This window comes from Aspergillus luchuensis, chromosome 8 (genome assembly GCF_016861625.1).
Source record: "Aspergillus luchuensis IFO 4308 DNA, chromosome 8, nearly complete sequence".
In the NCBI taxonomy this organism is placed as follows: Eukaryota; Fungi; Ascomycota; class Eurotiomycetes; order Eurotiales; family Aspergillaceae; genus Aspergillus; species Aspergillus luchuensis.
This window is the reverse complement of record NC_054856.1, coordinates 158414-179419: the sequence shown is the minus strand read 5'-3', so window position 1 is coordinate 179419 and position 21006 is coordinate 158414. Positions and strand designations below refer to the sequence as shown.

Below are 21006 nucleotides of genomic sequence, written 5' to 3'. Positions count from 1 at the left end.
CAACAAGAACACTGAATTTGGGAAAATAAACTGGTTGAAGGCTCAAATTGATTCTATCTGTGTTTAGTAGACATATTGGTAGGCGTGGCTGGATTCACAGGATTCACGTTCACAGATCCCGGTTCACAGATTCACGTTCACGTTGGTGGAGGGGTTGCCTGAATTCACGCATTCACAAAGTGGAGATGAAACAGCGTGAATTTGTGACTTTCTAACATCCTGTTGGAAAATGCAAATTTCAGAGAAGATCTCTGGGCTGTCTTAGTCTCTGGTACCAGTAACCCAAAGTCCCTTGGTCACCTATTCTTTTCCAGAGTGACCTTTCGAGTATGTCCTCGGCCGGCACAGATGCAAGCATTTAATAGCGGCATGGCCTATTATTCGCTGCTGATGCTGCTGCTGCAGGAACCCGGCCTAGAGACACTAGCCCCTGATCGCTTCAAGCGCCCATATATCGCGTTCTTAATGTTCATGGTCCCCAGCACAGGGCTTTGCAGAGTTGACGGATAAGGGATGCGTCAGTCATCTGGAGAAATTCAAACCTTCGGGGTGCGCAGAGACAACATGAACCACTGCATGACCTCCGACAAGCCCTTTTCAGTCGTCATTGCTGTTCGCGTTTAGGAATGGCATATACCACACCTTCAAGCTGTTGTCAATATTAGGTACTGGTGGTGGGCTGGTATTGTCGATGTCTTTCTCGAAGTGCCGTTGACCTGAGGTTGTAGCTACTATATTGCCCATTGGATGCAGTACAGTACTACTCACAGTATCTATAATTCTATATTAGCTTTGGTATCCTTGTCTTTCATGGGGAAGCATACTTACCGTTATGAACCTTCCATTCCCACTTGGGATCCTGAGCACCACTAAGATGTGTAGGGTTCTGCCACACCCTCATGCATCCATCGGTACCGCCAGCCCAGATCTCATGAGAGCCGTTATCTCCACTGGGAACCATATCGATTTTCAGTCGTTGATTTGTAAAAGCCTTGCGACCTTGCAGCCATCCAAGCAATTGTCCTGTGACTCGGATATCATATACCAAGACACCATCACTTTTCCGTTCAGCAACGTAGAGGTACCTTCCGCAGGGGCTCCACAGCAGTTGCGTGATTCCACGGCCGCCAATATGACGGTGCGCTTCTGTTTTTGATATACTGAATGTCCCCAAGGACTCCCCTGTTCCATTTGCGCCATAAAGCCCAACATGTCTGGTAAAGGTTCCAGCCGCTAAAATACCAGCCCCGGTGGGATCCAAGGCCATGGCAGAGATGATTCCTTTCATTCCCACGCCCCCACCCACCAGCTGTTTTCGTTTGCTTGGTATTGTGGGCATGGAAGTAACAGGGCCATCGTTGCCGGGTCGAGAGACATCGAAGAGGCAAATTAGGCTGTCAGAGCCAGTGAGAAATTGGCCCCCTCCCAACGCAGATGGATAAATGATTGAATGGGGCGTTATAAAGGCTTCTGTCATTGGGTTTACCAAAGAATAAGTCGCCACTGAGGTTGGAGCAAGAGCAGATGTCAACCTGATTGGATGGTCTCGAACAGATGAGAGAAATAATGTAGTCGACGGGTCTTGAAGAGAGAAGAAAGGGTACATGGCAGTCGCATAGGTCGGTTCTGCTGACGGCAAGACTGAGTATGGCGATATGCCGCTGGGGTAGGTCGTTTTCTCTAGCAGATCGGGTGGTCTGTAGAGGTTTGGTCAGGCTATGTTAACAATAGCTGAGTGGGATTTACTGACAAGATCCAAGTTCTGATATGATGATCGGAGGAATCCGTCAATAAAGTGGTTCCATCCGCCGACCTGAATTCCAAGATCAGCCAAGCCCTGATAGTGATATTTAGAGACTTACCATTCTGCGCCCTTGAAATATTGTGTATTAGGGTTTTGGCTGAGACCGGGGTCCTCCTTTGGCTGTAAGGAACTGGAGCCTTGAGATTCCAGAGAACGGCTGCCAAACCCTGAACTATGCTCGCCGCCACTAGAAAGGGTAGATGCGACACATATGGGCTCTTGTTCTTCGACCATTCTTGGGGCTGAGGCTTCTTATATAGTAGCAAGTTGGAACAATAAACAAAAACTGGAATGGCTGGAGGCGTTGTGAAGCAGTGGGTGAAGCAAAGGACTGACATTCGCTGCCCTTTGTTCTCAATGCCAAATGCCTTGGATTCAAGTATATTGTAGCTTGAGGCACAGTCAATTTGGTATTGTGAAATAGAGCCAATGAGGCGACAATTGAAGAAAACCAAGTAATCACGTCTACATATGTGAATTAGCTTCTACAGTGCCAGCAAATGGGAATCAAGGGTAATAGCAACCTGCAATGAAGTGTAGAATGATGCGACTGTGGTGCTGATAAATATTCTCTTAGCTTTCTTCATCAATGAGCTAAGTCTGAAAAGCCGTAACTGATAATCGATCTGAAATGCTTTCTTGAATGATTGGTGGTGGTTATACTGCGTTTAGTTAGTTGGTCCTTATCGATAACGCTGAATAATCTCGGACCGGCAAATCTTTCCCCATCCAACACTAGCCGGGGAGGATCGTCTTGATTGTTGTTTTCCGACGTCGCAACTCGATCCAGCTCCTGTGGACATTGTGCTGGCACAAGACCCTCTTGACGGGCGCAACAAAGGTTCTTGTCGCGTTAGCACTATCAAAACTCACTCGACATCCGAGCGCTCGTTTTTATCTCCCGTCTAAACCGTCCATCATGTTCGGTACAAAGCCTGCCGGTACATCAACCGGCCTGTCCATCAACACTGGTTCTGCCAATTCTCTATTGTAAGGCTTTTCCTGTTGTATCTGTTATTGGCATCATGGTGTCACCTTGGTCCACGCCTGTATGAGGTGCTCATACCGCAATTGCTTCGTCGCATCCCTTTGAATTTCTGGCCTTCATTGAAGCCTCAAAAAACTAACAATATTGTCTTATCAGTGGCTCTGGAACCAATACGCAGACCAGCACTACAACAACACCGGCGACTACTACTACCTCCGGTGGGTTATTCGGTAATCTTGGAAATACTGCCACACAGTCAAAGCCAGCCGGTGGCCTATTTGGAAACGCAGGAGGCGCTACACAGCAATCTCAGCCTGCCGGTTCGAGTCTGTTTCCGGGGTTAGGCGGCCAGCAGTCGAATACTACTTCAACTGGCGGGGGTCTGTTTGGAAATTCTACTGCTACAACTTCGCAACCACAGACAGGTGGTCTTTTCTCAGGAGCCACCACCACGACCAACAACACACAAAGCGGGAACACTGGTGGGGGCCTATTCGGCAATCTGGGCGGTAACACCGCAAATCAGACGCAATCAAAGCCACTTTTTGGTGGACTTGGGGGCTCTACGACTACCGGAGGGGGCCTATTGTAAGTAAATTTCCTGCTCACAACATCAATCGTGGCTCATGCCAACTATCACAGTGGCGGCGCCAACCAAACCAGCGCGCAGCAGCAGCAGCAGCAATCACAGAAGCCTACTCTGTCTTTGTTTGGAAATCAGAATACCACAACACAACCAACGACACAACCCGCGGCCGCGGCCGGGACAACGGTCATCCCTGGGGTCAAGGTCGATATCAGCAACATTCTTCCGACAACGAAATACGAGAGCTGCGCAGATGAGATCAAATCGGAGTTGGAAAAGTTTGATAACTTCGTCCTCAACCAGATCAAGATATGCAACGAGGTTGCGAACATGATACCTACTATTGCGGGCCAGGGAGAGACGATTCCACATGATGTTGAATTTGTCCAAGGAAAACTAGAGACGATGCAGCACGCACTCGAGAATGACGCAGGTGACATTGATCAGCTTCGCAATCTTGTGTCTCGCGACGCAGCTGAGGCTCAAGTTGCATTCCGAGCGATTGATACCTTGAAGTTGCCACTGCAGTATCAATCTACCGGTGGGGCTGGATGGTGGTCTCAGGATCAGAAGATGTCGGATGGACAAGCCTTGAGATCTACGCGCAAGAACACTCTAGCTCTCCCGGACGATGTTGAAAGCGACCCGTCCACTGCCACATCCGTGAACGGAGTACCCGTCAACTTGGTTGACTACTTCTCTCAGCGCTCGGACGAGATGGGAGAGGTCTTGGAACGCTACACACGGAACTTGAAAGAGATTGAAGACCACCTTCACGGAGTTGAGGCGACTTTGGAACGACAGATCCATGACTTTGTGACATCACGTAGTCGAGATGGAGCAGCCGCTGGAGCCCCGAAGTCCATCGTCAGCGAGCTTGCCACCGTTCTAGGCGATGTTGAGGCTGGCATATTAGGCGTGGCCAGCCGTCTCGGTGGAGTTACTGAACAAGTGCAAGAGGTGGTTCTGGGCCCGCCCTCTGTTTCATGAATGTCTGGAAGTCTGTGCATGGATATCACATAGTCTTCAATGTAGATTACGGATGGATTTAGCTTTGATGAAGCATACCTAATCTCGCTACATGATGCGAAACTTTACAACTTCGGCTCCTTGCCAGGTTATTTGATCCGGCTATCCGCTAGTGACAATGACCCCTCGACTACCCTGCCTATGACCGCGCAGAAAGGCGTCGCTAAACTGGATATAAGGCACCTGGGTCATGACCATTGAGGATACTATTATAGGCTCCATAGAAAGCTAGCTTCAAATCGCATACTTAAGGCTCCAATGAGTCATATTAAATAGTATTACAGAAGCATGGCATGCTTGATGTAAGATCCGAAAAATGAGTTATTTGTACGGAGTGCGTCAACAAGCATCACAGTGACTCAGTCTCAACACTTCGTAACTAACTACTTGGTAGTTACCATGACAGATTATTGATGCGGCTCGCCAGGGGTCGGTATTGGAGAAGGCGGTGAGGGTGAAGAATGCCAAGCTGCCTGTTCGGCGCAAGACGCAAGAGGACGGCAGACTGGCGTGATCGCACCTAATCCTTCGGCTAACGTCACACCCCATCCTCCCCCGATTTCCAGCTTGACCTTCCCCCCCCGAGGAGGTGACCTTTGAGGCAGGGGAGTCCGTTTATTCCCGCTGAGAAGGTCTTCTTCTGCTGCTGCTGCTGCTACTGAGATCTTCTAAGCTTATGAAGTATTCGTTATGGCCACCCTTAAAATGTGGTTCATAAGACAGCCTGGCATACTCCATCCTACTATCTCAACATGATGTTCCTGTGGGGTGTTTCCCCATACTCACTCTCGCACCCCCAAATACGGTATATTGATCCGGTTCCCTCTAGTGGCATTCTAGAACCCAACATACGTATGTGATTCGCGACAGATCAACTTAGCTCAAGGAAGCGGTGTGACGCCTCCGGGTCTTCCCAGATAAGCGGGAGATCTGACCCGACGCGAAGCGTCACAGAATGTCTCCACAACTGTTGCCTTCGAATGACGCGATCTTCGCTGACACCATCCTCGGACCCGCTATTGTTTGGGGGGGAGGCTCCTCCGAAACGCCGTTCTGTGTCCCATGGATACATAGTTGCTTGATCAGCCGCTTGGGTGATATTCTCCAGCGATGGTGCAATTCCCGCCTGTCCCGAATTTGGGGCAATGCCTGATTGTGTCCGGTTATCTCTCCCCTTGATAATGGAGTGGAGGATGTGGCCTCTTCGTCCTCCATGTGTGCATTTATTTCTATATAAACCCAAAATCTCATCTTGCATCGAACACCTGCCTCTGTATCAACCAAGTCCCCATACAAACACTTCTTGTTAGTATCGTTTCCACCAGCATATTTATACATCACGGTCATCTCTGCCCCATAAACCATGGCGCCATCACTCGTGGACCCCGTGGTAACCCACCCAGTCGGCCGCCTTCCCGTAATCAAGAAGGAAGTCACAGATGACAACAAGTTTGGTTACCAGCCAGGCCGAACTGTCGTGGAAAAGCATGACAACTACCAGTACCAAGACCTTCTCCCTACTTTTCCTGATCTTCATTGGCCTCCGTTAGAGGAAACGCCGTATGAGGATAGAGGCATCTACGGAGACGCCAAGTTCCGGCATCTACTCCAAGACGCAACAGACGTCTTCGACTACACCCCCAAGATCGGAACTGAAGTTCATGGAGTGAATCTGGCGAAGCTGAATGACGCGCAGAAGGATGACTTGGCTCGTTTGGTAGCTGTTCGTGGTGTGGTTTTCTTCCGAGGACAGGATGACTTGGATATCGATGCCCAGCGTGACCTGGGTAGACACTTCGGGAAGCTGCACAAGGTATGAAGGGTCTATCTATTTACGATGTGCATTCTTGCTAATGCCATTGCCTTCCAGCACGCGACCACGTCTGTCCCGAGAAGAGAGGGGTTGGAGGACGTTCACGTCGTCTATACTGGAGACAACTCCACTGACCAGCGAGCAATGTTCACACCCAGCTTCCTTTGGCACTCAGATGTATGGGCTACCCTTGCTTGTGATACGGAATGTGGGACTGATGAGATATATTAGGTTACATATGAAGTCCAGCCTCCCTCATACACTTCGCTCAAGGTCTTGACCGGCCCGCCACGGGGAGGTGGTGGTGATACGCTCTGGACATCTCAATACGCTGCATATGATGCGCTATCACCTCATATGCAAACATACCTCAAGGGCCTGACTGCTCTACACTCGGCGGATATGCAGGCCTCGGACTCGCATGCTCTTGGTCGACCTGTCCGTAGAGATCCGGTTACCACAGAACATCCTCTCATCCGGACGAACCCTGTTACTGGCTGGAACAGTCTGTTTTTCAATCCCGGCTTCGTCACAAAGATTGTGGGAATTCCCAAGACCGAAAGCGATGCTATCATCAGATACCTCACAGAAGTTATTGCGACAACTCAAGAGATGCACGCGCGATTCCAGTGGAACAAGAATGATGTCGCGATTTGGGACAATAGAACCACTGTGAGTATCATATTCTTCGCAGTACACTTAAGCTTTCGCCTAATTGTTGATAGAACCACTCTGCTTCTTATGGATTCGCTCCTCACCGTCGCCATGCTGTGCGCGTCTGCTGCCACGCAGAGCGTCCCGTCTTGGATCCGGCAGGAAAATCGCAAGAAGAGGAATTCATCGCTCTTTACAACCTGCCACCTGTTAACAAGGATGGTTCTCGCCAGTCTAATTACAATGACTGATTTACCAAACCTCTGGCAAATTATTTGAATATTCTGGATGCTTAGCGTGATTCAAAGGTTGTGCGGGAATATGAGAGCTGGCTCTCAGTACTTTCGGGCTGATAATTAGATAACTAGCGATACATTACGGAGTTTTAGAAATTAGGCGTACATAATTTCGGGCTAATACTAGTCAAGTCTTCCCACCTTGATTTAATCTATAAGCGTCTACATAAGCCACGTGCTTCTCTTTGTCACATCCATAGTACCAAATTACTTCTAGCAAGGCCTTCACAAGTTTGTTGCGAACAATACGACCAGTGTATCCATATCAATGGCAAGCCCAAACGAAGTGTCTTTACTTCAATATGCTCGCTTTCATGGCATAGCTACTGAGCACACAGATATTGACCCTCTTCAGCATATCGACGGTGTTTGCGATATTCCTCCCGATTTTCTCCATCCGCTTGGTGACACTTTCTCTGTTATTGAGCAGACTATCGCATCCAGCCAGCAGGTTATCGAGCAGAACCTACATCCTGAAAAGCTCGATATTAGAAAAGAAAGCGTTCAGTTCCTATCGTCAGTGCTTCGCGACATTAAGCGAGACAATATCGACGACTGCTGGGATGAAGTCCTTCCGTTGTGGGATCGATTTGATGATCTGAAGCTAGAACCTCCTCTCTTCAGCTCTGACAAGGATACAAATTTGGTACTTCCAGCTGAGCCGCTTCGATACTCTCGAGAAGAGAATCTCCTCGGTTCACATGAGGGGCTTGCTAGCGACTACGATAGCAATTTCTTGAGCCCTTTGATACATGAGGCAGATATAATTAAGAAAAGAGTTGGCAATGAGAAGCTGGATTGTTCTAAGGACGCATTGCTTCTTATTCAAGGTGCACGGCAGGCTGGGAATCGTCCTCTGGACTTGGATGACTACTTGCTGTGTCCCCTTGAAGACGTGGTTGGGGTATGTTTTTGGGGTCATCTCGCGCTTCTCTCATTCTTCTCGCTGAAGTTGACGACAGGAAGGTCGGTTCCATCTTCAGTCCCCGCCCCTTTTGCCTCTAGATGACGACTGCTTTTCTTGCGATAGCCCGCCACTGAGCTCAAGCGACCACTTCCTATTGAGTCCCGTTCGCCATGATTCAGCTGAGGTACCGACCGGCGTCGATACCGTGTACTATGAAGGCTGCTCTAGAACCGAGAATGTCCCAGGGAGTACGATTTCAATGCTAGAAAGTGAATTCGATAACCAGGTCTTCGAAGGAATAGACAGGCAACTGTCGCATGATCCATCTCTAATTCCGTCGTCCCCCAACGAGCGAGGTCCACCTGATGGAATGTCCCCTGCGGATATGGACATGACCAATGAAAAAGGGTTCACATCCGATTTTGAGCAAGTCATCATGGCTGTGACAATACCCAGGAGCCCGAGCAGCATTACTTCGCGAGTGACCTACACTGAGATTACGGATAACATTGCAACATCTGACTGTTTCCCTAATGACAACACCATCGTGAAGGATCTTCCCTCTCGAAGAAGCTACTCTCCAATTCCATCCGCATGTAGCTCGTCTCGTCAAGAAGCATACGTACAGGAGTTTCCAGACTGCTCAGCAGAGTCAATAATTGGGACTCCAGTACCAGAATTATACTTAATCACTCCAACAATAGAAGATGATCACTCAGTGGCCTCCTGCCTCCCTGAAGCTCTACCCCAGCTTTATGACAATATTAGCCCAGGCAATCCATTACTGGTGCGGAAACGAAAGTTGGATAACACTCAGAAGGATGATAACAAGACTGACAGTGCGAATCACGAAGCCATGCCGCCCATTATGAAGGGAAAAGCACCTTCAAGACAACACCTGACTACGAGCCTTGGCTCCCTATCACGGTTCATGGAGACTAGAGGGCAGGCTTCCATACAAGAAGTAGCCACCCAGAGCCATTTTTTCCTTAAGGATATGCCCACAGAAACGCCTGGAAAGGAGCACGATTCATTGCAGCGTGCGAAAACATCTGATAACCACTCAACTGACACCCCAGCTCGCAGACAATCTGAGACTATCTCCTTCAATCAGTCAGCCATCCCATATGGTCTGCCTCAAAAACACGAACCCATAATACTCTCCATGTCAACATCACTTCTCAAAAGCCACTTACGCATAGTCCAGTGCATTGAAAGTATGGATCCTGCCACATCTATCGTCTACAGGGAGTCTAGTGCGAATAGCTGGAGATTGGCATCTGGAAGTCATATTCAATCTAGAAACACCGTTCCATCAAACTACGACGACGAAGCTGATATGATAATTGCGCCCAGCACTGGTATAGTCTTGACAACTTCCCAAGCAACAACACAGCTATTCCTCCCAGGTCATAAATCAACAATGGCTGGAGACAATCCCAGCGTCAACTCTCCTCTACGAGAACGCGTATTCCGTCTTGCGAGAAAGTACGACAATATATATGTTCTTATTTCTCATTGCAGTGGCACGACATCAAACTTTCCAAATAATGAGTTCACCATCGATAAGATCATGCTTTCATCTCTGATCGCCTTTACTGCTTTTTGTAGCTCTATGTTGAACCTGAATATCTACACTGTTGTGCTACCTTCTTCCCCGGATACCATTGCAGGCTGGATCCTTGCTCTTGCTAGTAAATCTGTGGATTCACAGGACTGATTCCTTCCGAGGTGTATTTTGTTTTCTTTGTCTATTATCTTATTATTATCTTTTTCTTTCTCGCTTAATCTTTCCCTTTTCTCTCTTCCTTTCTTAGAATAGTAGCCAGGGCACAATTCAATCTGAGCTGTAGCTAGGAGTGCCCGTCTTTTGATTGTCCTATGAACATTATCTACTTTACCAAAACAAAGAAAAGAAGAAAAGTAAAAAAAATAAAATAAAAAAAAAAGAATGTCTCCAGCATCTAAAAGTAGATAATTACTGTTACCTAGTTCGTATTCAATTGTACCTATTACATCTAGTCAACCAGTGTTACTATTCACACCACGCACTTCATCACATCTCTTTGGTATGGCTGTCAATTAATCAAATCCGATGAGATAGGAGTGGTTGAATTGTGCAAATTAAGAGCATTCTAACAAAACTAGTGGCTGGCAAGTAGTACTTTGGTAGCTGTTTGCGTTACTATTATCCTGGGAGTACGTAATAACCGGCGATGTATGTGGTACTGCACTGGCTTCAATTGGACCAAATAGAGAAATTATATCGGATTACTATTGATGGGCAGATTTAAGTACAGCAGTCCTCAAACATACAACATTGTGCTCGTAAAAGCACTCTTGTATTGGTGGAGTGCCATTATGACCATTTTGGGATCGCCAATGTCTGCCTCAGCTCAAAGCTAATATATATTCTATCTGCGGCGAATATGGTACTATTGGTATATTAGTAGCCACAACCGGCCGGTTTGACATGTTCTTGAGTATCGCAATAACCCCACATTCTCCTTCTTCTGGTAATGTGTAAGACTATTTAGTATGGCTATATGATCGTACTGTCAAAGAAAGAGCCCAGTCTAGGACGTTCTGTGGGACTGTGTCTCTGGGGAGAAATCTGCATGCCGGCGTCAGTTCTTCTCAATGAACCTCGTGTGTCTAGCAGAGCATCAGCTGGGCCAGCCTCAGCTTGGAAACGCTCCAGCATTATACTGTCGTGAGGAAGCTGTGTTCTTCCCGTTGAAGGACGTGAAGGACCCACGAGACGTGTCCGATGTTGCGGTGTTGCGGCAGGCTGATTATCTAGACAGTGTCAGTAGTTTCATTGTAAGCTTGTAGTCCAGATGCATACGTTTGCTCCGAGTGTCTATAGGACGACTAGGTGGTGGCATTGCAGCAACATCAGTCTTTTCTCTGCGACCTTTTGAACTTCCAGTTCCGCTCCTCTGATGACGATGCAGTTGTTCCACGCCTTCCCGGTTGACGGGATATACGTTTGATTGCCTCGACAATGGGGTTTGTGGGGGTCTTGGTGCCTCCATGTGTCTGGGTACAAGCTCGGATACATTGTTTCGAGAGGCTGTTAGCGAATCCAGCGCTTGGGACACAGTATCTGTTGCAGCGGTCTGCATTTGGGATCGCATCGCTCGGGATTTGAGTATATTGTATAAGTTTGTCATTTGTGTGAATTTCTTGCATTTCTCTCGATACATGTCGACTAGTTCCTGGTTCTTCTTACGGAGTTGGTCCTGTGCTGTCTGCATATCTGCTTAGTTGTCAGATGGTTTCATTGAGTATCCCCGTGTTGGAGACAGGCTGACCTGATATTCTCGCTTGTAGGGCCGATATCTCCGAGTTCGCATTGTGTATAACCTTGTCCATTTGCGTGTTCAGATTGGTGTACTTCTCTGTCAGTGTCTTTGCAAGGTACTCCTGGTAGAAGCTGTAGCTTGTTAGTGGGCATCTAGATCAATCACGATATCAATCAACGCACATTTCCTGTGTAGTCTGGTACGTCCAAAAGAGCAACGCCCGTCCCGCGCACTCCATGATTGTATTCGGGTCAAGTCCGCTTAGAACACTGGTCTTGTAGTCTTCCGTTGGGTTGAGGGCCGTTGCTACCGCGTCGTCAGGGTTCACGAGGACAGTCTGACAGGCTGGACAGATTCGCTCATTGGCTGTGGGATGCGATAGACCAAGGCTTCCTGCGCAGTGGAGACAGAAGATGTGTCTCGGTTGCTCAGCGGTTTTTCTTGAGTTTGACCGTCGTAGAAGGGAAAGTCGAGATGCAGCAAATGAAGGTACTTACGAACAGGTGGTGACGACTGCCCTCTCCTTCAGTTGCTCTCTACACTTCAGAGAGTTGCAGCGAAGGTAGAAATCCATTTTCGATATCAATTACCTTCGGTGAAGAAAACCAGCAGAGTTGGTCAGATAGATGCTCCAAGGGTGGATGGATGTTGAGCTAAGATGCATTACACATAGAACCAAGGCTCAATATGGAAATTGCCGCGGTATCACCCCAGTCGCTTCGACACAGATTACTAGATCAGGCAGACAGTACGAGTAAGCTACTGTGATATACGAGCAAGTTATGGTTTTATTGGGTATCTCAGGAATATACATCATCTATGGTCTCAACGCTCTTATTTATATCAGCCACGCCATAACCTTCAAGCCAAATGTGCATCAGAAAAAGAAAGTATTTCCAGAAGCATCACGCCTTGTCGTCCGCATCTTCTCCTCAAACTCAGGCCCTGGTTCATATACTCGCCAAAGACTGGCCGGAAAGATGTGTTTGTTCCGCTCATACCACCGTCTATCAACCACCTTGGTTAAAGATGGATCTTTATCAGCTCCCTCTAGTTGGCTGCTTTCCGGGCGCGATAAAGGATCATCTGTCGAAGGTGCCGGGGGTGGTTTGTTGGAATAATCGAACAACAGACCACCCGCTTTGGTGAAGTCGGGTACACTGTTGGCGATGAAATAATAGAGTTCGTAATGCTGTGCCAGTCAGCGTATGCCACCATATGAAATAGTTGGGATACATACATGTGGAACGATGATTTCTCCTTTGACCAACATTAGGTCATCAACACTAACTCGAGCCCATTCGCGACGATTATCTTTGCGAGCCTTGGATGCTCCGCTGTTACCACCAACACCCAATTCTGCTCCAACCTTTCGGCATCGGTCCAAGAACAACCAAACAGGGTCACCTTTCTTGACCCTGACAGTTCCCGCTGGGATGTTGGTCCCATCGAAGAATATAAAGGGGATCAATATCTCGGTATTCTTCACAGCTTCCTGCATGGCAAGGAACTCCTTGCGGAGCGCATCCCGTGCCTCTGCCTCTGCCTTCAAGGCGGCTTTCGTCATTGCTTTGGGAGGAGGCGGGGCATTTGGGTTTGGTGTTATGCGGCGTGATGACGGCGCAGAGCTATCGTCAACAGGAGTTCTGGAAGCAGAACGCGGGACACTCGAGTCCCGCGGCGTTGCGACTGCATCGGCGGTGCTATCGTTCTCTTCCTCCTCATCGTCATCGCCGAATGAAAGCTTGCTCTTGGCGATAGGCTTCTTTTTCTTCTTCTTTGGCGGGCCCTCGCTTCGTGGCGTCGAGTTACTATACGCTTTGCGATCAGTTACAAGCCGGGATATTTCTGAAAATGCGATTTGACTCACCCGTCAGTCACTTCACCGGTAGATGGAGTTGCACTTCTGGAGGTGAATCTCCCTAGGGATTTGTCATGAGCTTCGCGTTCTTTTTGCTCTAAAACCTCGGCGCGACGTTTGCGAAAGTCGGAAAGATGGACGAGACCAACTGTCTGCGACTTGAGCAGATCTTCTGCTGACGCAGTCTGGCTGGTAAACGAGCGTGGAGTCGAGCTATGGCTCGGCTGTTCGGATTGTGACATTTTAATAACGAATATGTGGTGAGAGTATCGAGGAACAGACGTCGAGATGGGCGATAAATCTCACATGAATGCGACTGACGTACTGGCACGTGATGTGCAAGATTGCCGGATCGGGAACAACCACAACTTGCCTGCGCCTTGAGAAAAGTAGTTCTGTCGTCAACTGTTGTTTTTTGTGCTACAATCTTGCTCTAATTCTTTTAGCAGAAGGGGCTCTGCGAGTTAAGAAGCTGATAAATTTGAGATTCGCGACTTCAGTATCCCAGCCAACCAGCAGCACAAGAACAAACAAATCAAAGCCGACGACTTGCGAATCTCCGCAGGATCGCCGCCGACAGAAACGCATCCCGTCACATCTCCTACCTCTCTACATTTACTCGGTCGCAGATTCCAAACATGATGATGGAAGACGAAGACGATGATTTCTACGATCCCGCCGATGCGGTGCCTGTAACTCAGCATCAAAATGGATCCCAGCATCCCCCCGCAGATTCAGGACCGCAGGACTCCAATGATGCGGAAGAGGAGGAGATAGAGGTAGAAGAAGATGAGGTATGCGCATGGACAGCTAAATTATCCTATTACTGTCTCTTACTCTCACCTAGGATGACTTCAATATCATCACCGAAGCACCTGCAGATGCGCCCCCTCCAGAAGTGTAAGTCCACTACCTCTGTTCAACACACTGCACCTTGTTAACCATTGAACAGCCCACATCCTCGTCACGCCAGCCTCCGCGCGGAGTCTCAAAGACCTTCCTCTTCTGCAGATGTTTCTACGATATCGAAATCAATAACGCCCACTGTTACCCCTAAGCTTGAATCCGTTACCCCTGTGCCTGCTGCTGCAAGGCCTGCGGTCCCTCAGAAACCCGGTTCCGCCTACCCTCCAGTCCATGCGTCGAACATCGATGTCCACGCGAACCCTGTCCATCCGGCGACCGGTAAACCGATCATGTTAACAGACATGGACACCGACTTCCCAGAAGACGACAAGCCTTGGAGGCGGCCAGGCTCCGACATTACAGATTATTTCAATTACGGGTTTGACGAGTTCACGTGGGCCAGCTATGTGTTGAAGCAACAGGAGCTACGCAAGGAAATTGGTGATCAGAAGAAACAATTGGATGATATGCAGGCCTTCTTAAGCATGGGGCTCCCGCCGATGCCCGGTGGTCCTCCGGGACCTGGAGGGCCTCCAGGAAGCGCACCACCTCCTATGCCCGGCATGCCTGGAATGCCGGATATGTCACAAGAGATGATGCAAGGCATGCTGACGAGCATGATGTCGCAAGGTCTGGACCCCTCATCCATGGATCCTATGGCATTTATGCAGCATGCGCAGGCCATGATGGGTGGGCAACCCGGCGCAGGCGGCGGACAACAAGGTCAACCCGGATTTGGTGGGCAAGGTGGTGGCCAGCCTCAGATGGGATACGGAGGCGGCTTTGGTCGGGGTCGCGGGAGAAGATGGTAAAGCTAGGTATATCTGAAGCTGCGGCCTTGTTAGAATAACGAATACCTTGTCGAAAGCTCAGCATTGGCGATTCGAGCAGAGTCCTAGAAAAGTAGTGAACTTGATCATAAAATGAATTACTCCCGAAGGCTAAGCTTCCTGTGCGGATCTGGGGTCGGGTTGCTCGGGAAAAGGGAGCTACTAATCGAGTGCAGTGTCATTGTTGCTCATCATCAGGCACCAGGACCGAGTACTCTCAATCTCGTAAAGAAAAAATCAGCATTTATCTGTAATAGTCCAGCGAGTTAAGCACATTGGAAAAGAGAACGCTGTGCTCAGAATGAAAGGGAAGAAGAGCGAAGAAGTGGTGATACCCTCGGCAGAGAGGATGGAAGCTGTCGGTCTTGGCATTCTGGAAATTTCTCGCGAGTCCAGATCAGATCTTCTTTCCCCGGCCGCTTCCTCTTCTTCTTTTGCTCTCCACGTCCCCAACTTGCTTCCATCTCCTCTCGCTCCTGCTTGAATATACGCTGTTCCTCGTGCCCGGCACTTCTATACACACTCTTATCACAATGGTATGTTATTGCAATTGATACCGGATGCTGTAGAGCTCCGAATGAACTTTTTTTCACCCATCAACGTCCATCCCCTTCCGACGGGATTGCCATCCCTAATCGCCAATCAACCTATCTCTGGCCATTACTAATGCATTGATTGTTTGATTAGTCTTTCCTCCGCAACGTCAAGAGCCTTGCTCCCCTCCTCGACCGCGTCCTGGTCCAGCGTGTCAAGCCCGAGGCCAAGACCGCCTCCGGTATCTTCCTCCCCGAGAGCAGCGTCAAGGAGCAGAACGAGGCCAAGGTCCTCGCTGTTGGCCCCGGTGTCTTCGACAAGAACGGCCAGCGCCTCCCCATGAGCGTTGCTCCCGGTGACCGTGTCCTGATCCCTCAGGTATGTCGACCGTCCGATCCGTGGCCATCCGATGCGAGAAGCGAAGCATTGGTCCATCGCGCAGATTGATGTGCTATTGATGAACAAATATACTAACGAGTTTCCGATATAGTTCGGTGGCAGCGCCGTCAAGGTCGGTGAGGACGAGTACACTCTTTTCCGCGACCATGAGTATGCACACCCTTGCCACTATGCTCTGAATAAACATTGTATACTGACGAATGCTACCAGGATCCTTGCCAAGATCCAAGAGTAAATTGGACGAGTGAAATGATATTCAGCTCCGTTGTCTTTCTGTTCACGGGTTAAGGCCGAATCACTTGTACTATACCTCCTACGCAAAATCATGAGCTTCAACCTTCCAACTCCGGGAAAAAAACTCATAATCAAAAAAAGAACCACCGAAGAGGTATCAGGAGGGACGACAAGTCCCTCCTAATCATCTTGGGCTAACGTCTTGTCTGGCATTTATTATCGAAAGCGTGAAATGACTGTTTACATACCACACGATGTACTTTTAAATATAGCAATCATCCTGTCCTACATTGTCTGGCGCGATGAGGGCAAGTAATCAGATATGATAATCTCCTCTCTGCTATTTTTCTCATATTGAGTACGACAAACTTCTGGGGTAGAATCATCTGCACGTTACCGTTCCGTCCAACAAGACCGATAATGTGGCAAGAATAGACTCCACAGTATCGTCAAGTCAAAGGGCAGCCGTTCGACCACCTTTATTTCTTCGTAAACTAAATGTTCATTCTATCTTTATCTCAAAACATGCGGTATTCCAAACTCGTAGCCAGCTGAATAGGCGTATCAGACTGCATCGACCCGTTGTCTTGACCCCCATGAAAAAGCGACGCGTAGGTAACCCTGAGAATATACTATCATTCAGCATCTGAAACATATCAAATCGGCAATTGTCAGCAAGGGTAATGACATATGGGTGAATCAGATGTCGTAAAACCAGACAGAATAACCATCGTCATCAACTTTATCAACACCGTCATCAACGATATCACCCCAATGTAGGTAGAAGAATGTGTCAGACACAGAACCCTGCATCTTTCTAATAAGATAACGATCGGGTAGTGAAACATATTCAACGCCGATCAAACCCGGGGGTGGTGGAGATCAGTCAGCAAAGATTGAAGAATTGCTCGCTCAAGCTTGATGGGTTGTCGAGGGGTTAAATACTCTCCTGGGTCTGATTAGGATAAATTGGTACTATGTCACTCAGCGCAAGCGCTATAGAAATCAACATTCGAAGATTGTATAAATGACTTGGTTAAGACTCATGTAGTGTAGTAGTCTGCATAACTCGTACGGATTCTGTTCATGGGTTATTTAAGGTAGTAGTTGCTCAATATATCTCTTCTATCACTTGAAGAATTGCCTAGTACTCATCGTACAGTTTCCAGAGAGTCTCTCACCTCGTGGGGTTCAATACCCTGGCGTGGTGATGTGCCGATAGTATATAAGACTATATAAAATGACAAGCAGAGTGCGAATTTATATACTACCCGCGTACTTACACCCCGACTAACCAACCGCGACTATATAATACTTACTAGGAGACGCGAAGCAACACGCTGCACTTCCAACAGTCATGAAAATCATGCAGCAACTTGTTCTTTCAGCAATACACTAAAGCATAGCACGCCTCTAAACAACATCCCCCGGATCCTACATCACGAACAAGGGTTGAATATCTCATAGGATCACCATCACATCATATCTACTACCTCGGTAACAGAGTAAGTAGTAAACAACCACTCAAAACCGCACACAGAAACCTACGTAGTAACAGAACACAAAAGAAAAGAATTGAAACTGATAAGATCCAATCTAATCAACCCAACAACCAGCTCCATACAAATTAATAATTAAAACCCATCCTCGGCCCCTCAAGGCCCTCAAAGCCCCAAAAGGAAGTAACCTAAGTAATGAATTCCCCATCTACGCAAAGGCAAGGCCCGTCCCGTTCTAATCGATGCCATCTCATAGGCTGTAAGCTTATCCGTCCACCACTCACCACCACCACCTACTCATCCATCATACTAAGTAAGTACTACTAAATAGGTATCCGTTCCATCCATCCGCGTCCCGTCTCGGACGTACGGAAGCCACACTACACAACCATCCCCCCCCCCTCCCCTGGCTAAGGAAAATCCTTTTCCAATTAAAGTGTTAGCCACGCGAGAAAAATCAAGCTCATCTTATCTTATTCTTTTTTTCTTTTCTTACCCTTGCAGCCCTGTGGATCTGGGGTTTTAGGCTTTCCGAAGTGAGAGAGATTAGGTGTGGCACCGGTTTTGTAGTTTATTTGGACTTCCCCTTCCTTTTGTTACGGAGGATTACTTGTTTGTATGTATGTATGTTATGTATTGTGTATTTATCATACTTACATACTTACATACTAACTTACTTAACATATGTAAGTTGTAGACTTGGTTCCTTGGTTGGGACCTGCGTGTGCATGAGGTGGATGTGGTGCTGTCCTGTCTGTGTGTATGCGTGTGTGCCTTATTTGCTGTGCTGGTTGGTTTTAGGGTAGCTTTGTTATTGGTGTTGTTGTGCGGTTGTGATGTGTCATATTGTATATATGCAGTCCACGTGTGAGGTAGGTGGGTAAGGGTGGTAGGGTAATTTAATTCCCATAGTATCCTATGTGCCTATACTGTGGATTATTCAGGGAGGGGTTGTGCGTTCTGGGGTTGAAGAATACGGACGCATGATAATTACCAGCGTTTCAATGCCTTATTACATGCATACGATCATATGTTAATTGTGGGATACATGGCTCCAATGACAGTCATAGATCATATCGTTCTATTAACGACTATCTTAAGTCTAAACAACATCAACTCCAGAACGAGTATCCCCTCTTCCACTTGCCCTGCAGTGTAAAGCTGGGCAAACCGTTTGTACCGTCAATAAAAAAAAGAAACAAGTTAACAAGATAGCGTAAACAACCATATCATGCCATGCATTGAGAAGAAATGAAAAAGATTCTCATAGGAAATTAAATTAATTAGAATTCAGTGAAACGTGCCCTGTATTTTCATTTTTTTACGCGGAACCGAACTCCTTGATGTCGGTCTTCTTGCCGAGGAGAGCAAGGGGCACAATACCACTGACGTGCATCTCAGGGCCGTAGACGTGCATGTTGAGGCCAAGCTCCTCACCAACAGCCTTGATGTTCTTGAGACCCTCCTGGTAGTTGGGACCAGCACGACGAACCCAGATCTGGACCTTGTGCTCGTTCAGGACGGGGGCAACCTCACGCAGAGCGCGGATGACACCCTTGAAGGTGGAGGCAACGTTGGTGAAGTTGGCAATACCACCACCAATGAAGAGGACCTTGCCGTCGGGGTGGATGGGAGAGCGCAGCATCAGGTCGAGGATGGTACGGGCGTAGTTGAAGGTCTGGGTCTCGGTGGGAGCACCGGAGTACTCACCGTAGTTGGCGAGCTCGCTGACGAAGCCAGCAGAGGCAATGGCATCAGCGTACACGACGGAGGCACCACCACCAGCAACGAGGGTCCAGACACGGCCGTTGGCGTTGAGGACGGTAAGCTTGAGGGAAGCACCGGTCTTAGCATCCATCTCGGAGATGAACTTCTCCTCCTTGCTCAGCTCACGACCGAAAGGAGCGGGGAACTCCATCGGGGGACCAGCGTCAATGTTGACCTTGTCGCTGGAGGGAAGGGTGGGCAGACCCAGGTTGGCGGGGCTACGAGCAATGGCCCACTTGGTACCGCACTCGAACTCAGCAGTCTGGTCGAGCTTGGCAGCCAGATCGAGGAAGTGAACATCAGCCGAGGTGGCATCAGCGTTGGGGATGACAACCAGAGGGTTGATCTCGAGGTAGGTGAACTGGCAGTCAACGTAGACGGCGTAGAGGCGGGAGATGAAGTCAACGAGGACGTTGTGGACACCCTTGGGCACCTTGCTCAGGAGAGCAGCAGCGATCTCCTCGTTGGAGGGGTACTTCTCCAGGTTGACGGGGATGAGAAGCTTCTCAGCCTTGGCGTCCACATCACCAACATCGACACCACCCTCGTGGGTGAAAAGGATCCAGTCACCCTAACATGGTGCATTAGCATTGCTACCCCGCAGCGACGGAGGGCGCCGATCAAACGGCGGAGAATAAAAACAAACTTACCTCACGCACGGAGTGGATGTTGATGTAGTACTCAGTCTCCTGGGGGTGAGGAACGAAAGGCTCAACGAGGAACTGACGGAGAACGCCGGTGACCGTCTCAACCTGAACGTCCTTGGCAGCACGGGCCTCAATCCATTCCCTGGCCTCGGCCCAGGTCTTGTTCAGGGCCAGAAGGCCACTCTTTCCACGTCTCTTGATCAATTGGTCGGGCTTGGCCACGAACTTGGAACCGGGGGTCAACAGCCAGGGGTAGCGGACCTCAGCCTGGTCGAGGACATCCTTGACGGCAACATCTTCGGGGAAGTAAAGGGAGGCGAGCTTAGGAGGAGGGTTGTGCGTGGAGGACGGAGGGAGGGGAGTAGGCTTGATGACGGGAGCACGAGTGAGGTGGTAGTTGAGGATGGCCTTGCCATCAGCTTCGAGGATCGACTTGGCGGACATGATGATTGTATAGGTGAAAGAGGAGAGGTATAATTATACTAGACAGACATGTAAGAAGCTGCAGAGCAATGGTTTTGGGAAGAGGTGGGAAGTGAATCCCGGAATGGCTGAGAGGTATACCTAGAGGAAGATGTATGTAGAGGGAGATAGAGAGAAAGAGGGAGAAGGAGAAAGGAATTGGAGTGTTTGAATTTTTGGAAGGTCTGGAAGAAATCACCAACCAAAAGGAGGGAGCAAGAATAAAATGGAGAGTGGGAAGTAAAGAGTAAGAGGGGGAGGATGGGAGGAGGGGAGGACGAAGAGGAAAAGAAGAAACAAAGCGGGAAGGAAAAAAAAGAACCTAAACGGAGTATTGCAAGAGAAGCGCGCCGATTAGTCGGTGATGATAAGTGACGGCCGGCGAAAGGAGGGTACTAGGAAGGAAAGGAGGGAGGGGGGGAGGGGGGAGTGGGAGGAGAAGTTTCGACGAAGCAAATTTTTTGGGGTCCGAAGATGGAGTG

General features: G+C 48.6%; 8 protein-coding genes across 8 annotated transcripts; 5 read left to right on the top strand and 3 right to left on the bottom strand.

The window, feature by feature from the left end:
• Nucleotides 1-597: 597 nt before the first annotated feature.
• Nucleotides 598-2038, bottom strand: AKAW2_80062S (uncharacterized protein; the record flags this gene model as incomplete). Its single annotated transcript, XM_041681041.1, has 4 exons — nt 598-773; nt 829-1697; nt 1751-1813; nt 1863-2038. 4 exons carry the CDS (start codon nt 2036-2038, stop codon nt 598-600), a joined length of 1284 nt encoding a protein of 427 aa, XP_041548023.1.
• A 685-nt stretch (nt 2039-2723) lies between these two features.
• Nucleotides 2724-4368, top strand: AKAW2_80061A (nucleoporin FG repeat-containing protein; the record flags this gene model as incomplete). Its single annotated transcript, XM_041681040.1, has 3 exons — nt 2724-2794; nt 2949-3380; nt 3435-4368. The coding sequence occupies 3 exons, from the start codon at nt 2724-2726 to the stop codon at nt 4366-4368; spliced, it is 1437 nt and encodes a 478-aa protein (XP_041548022.1).
• A 1402-nt stretch (nt 4369-5770) lies between these two features.
• On the top strand, nt 5771-7125 carry AKAW2_80060A (TauD/TfdA dioxygenase family protein; the record flags this gene model as incomplete). Its single annotated transcript, XM_041681039.1, has 4 exons — nt 5771-6220; nt 6278-6397; nt 6452-6892; nt 6946-7125. The coding sequence occupies 4 exons, from the start codon at nt 5771-5773 to the stop codon at nt 7123-7125; spliced, it is 1191 nt and encodes a 396-aa protein (XP_041548021.1).
• Nucleotides 7126-7438: 313 nt separating this feature from the next.
• Nucleotides 7439-9797, top strand: AKAW2_80059A (uncharacterized protein; the record flags this gene model as incomplete). Its single annotated transcript, XM_041681038.1, has 2 exons — nt 7439-8074; nt 8133-9797. The coding sequence occupies 2 exons, from the start codon at nt 7439-7441 to the stop codon at nt 9795-9797; spliced, it is 2301 nt and encodes a 766-aa protein (XP_041548020.1).
• A 2465-nt stretch (nt 9798-12262) lies between these two features.
• Nucleotides 12263-13488, bottom strand: AKAW2_80058S (FAM50/XAP5 family protein; the record flags this gene model as incomplete). Its single annotated transcript, XM_041681037.1, has 3 exons — nt 12263-12577; nt 12626-13196; nt 13256-13488. 3 exons carry the CDS (start codon nt 13486-13488, stop codon nt 12263-12265), a joined length of 1119 nt encoding a protein of 372 aa, XP_041548019.1.
• Nucleotides 13489-13884: 396 nt separating this feature from the next.
• Nucleotides 13885-14964, top strand: fip1 (cleavage polyadenylation factor subunit FIP1; the record flags this gene model as incomplete). Its single annotated transcript, XM_041681036.1, has 3 exons — nt 13885-14040; nt 14094-14146; nt 14199-14964. 3 exons carry the CDS (start codon nt 13885-13887, stop codon nt 14962-14964), a joined length of 975 nt encoding a protein of 324 aa, XP_041548018.1.
• A 551-nt stretch (nt 14965-15515) lies between these two features.
• Nucleotides 15516-16150, top strand: HSP10 (GroES family chaperonin; the record flags this gene model as incomplete). Its single annotated transcript, XM_041681035.1, has 4 exons — nt 15516-15518; nt 15670-15894; nt 16007-16065; nt 16126-16150. 4 exons carry the CDS (start codon nt 15516-15518, stop codon nt 16148-16150), a joined length of 312 nt encoding a protein of 103 aa, XP_041548017.1.
• Nucleotides 16151-18969: 2819 nt separating this feature from the next.
• Nucleotides 18970-20506, bottom strand: aclA (putative ATP citrate lyase subunit (Acl); the record flags this gene model as incomplete). The annotated part of the gene is made up of 2 exons (XM_041681033.1): nt 18970-19986; nt 20066-20506. The coding sequence occupies 2 exons, from the start codon at nt 20504-20506 to the stop codon at nt 18970-18972; spliced, it is 1458 nt and encodes a 485-aa protein (XP_041548016.1).
• Between the last annotated feature and the right edge of the window lie 500 nt (nt 20507-21006).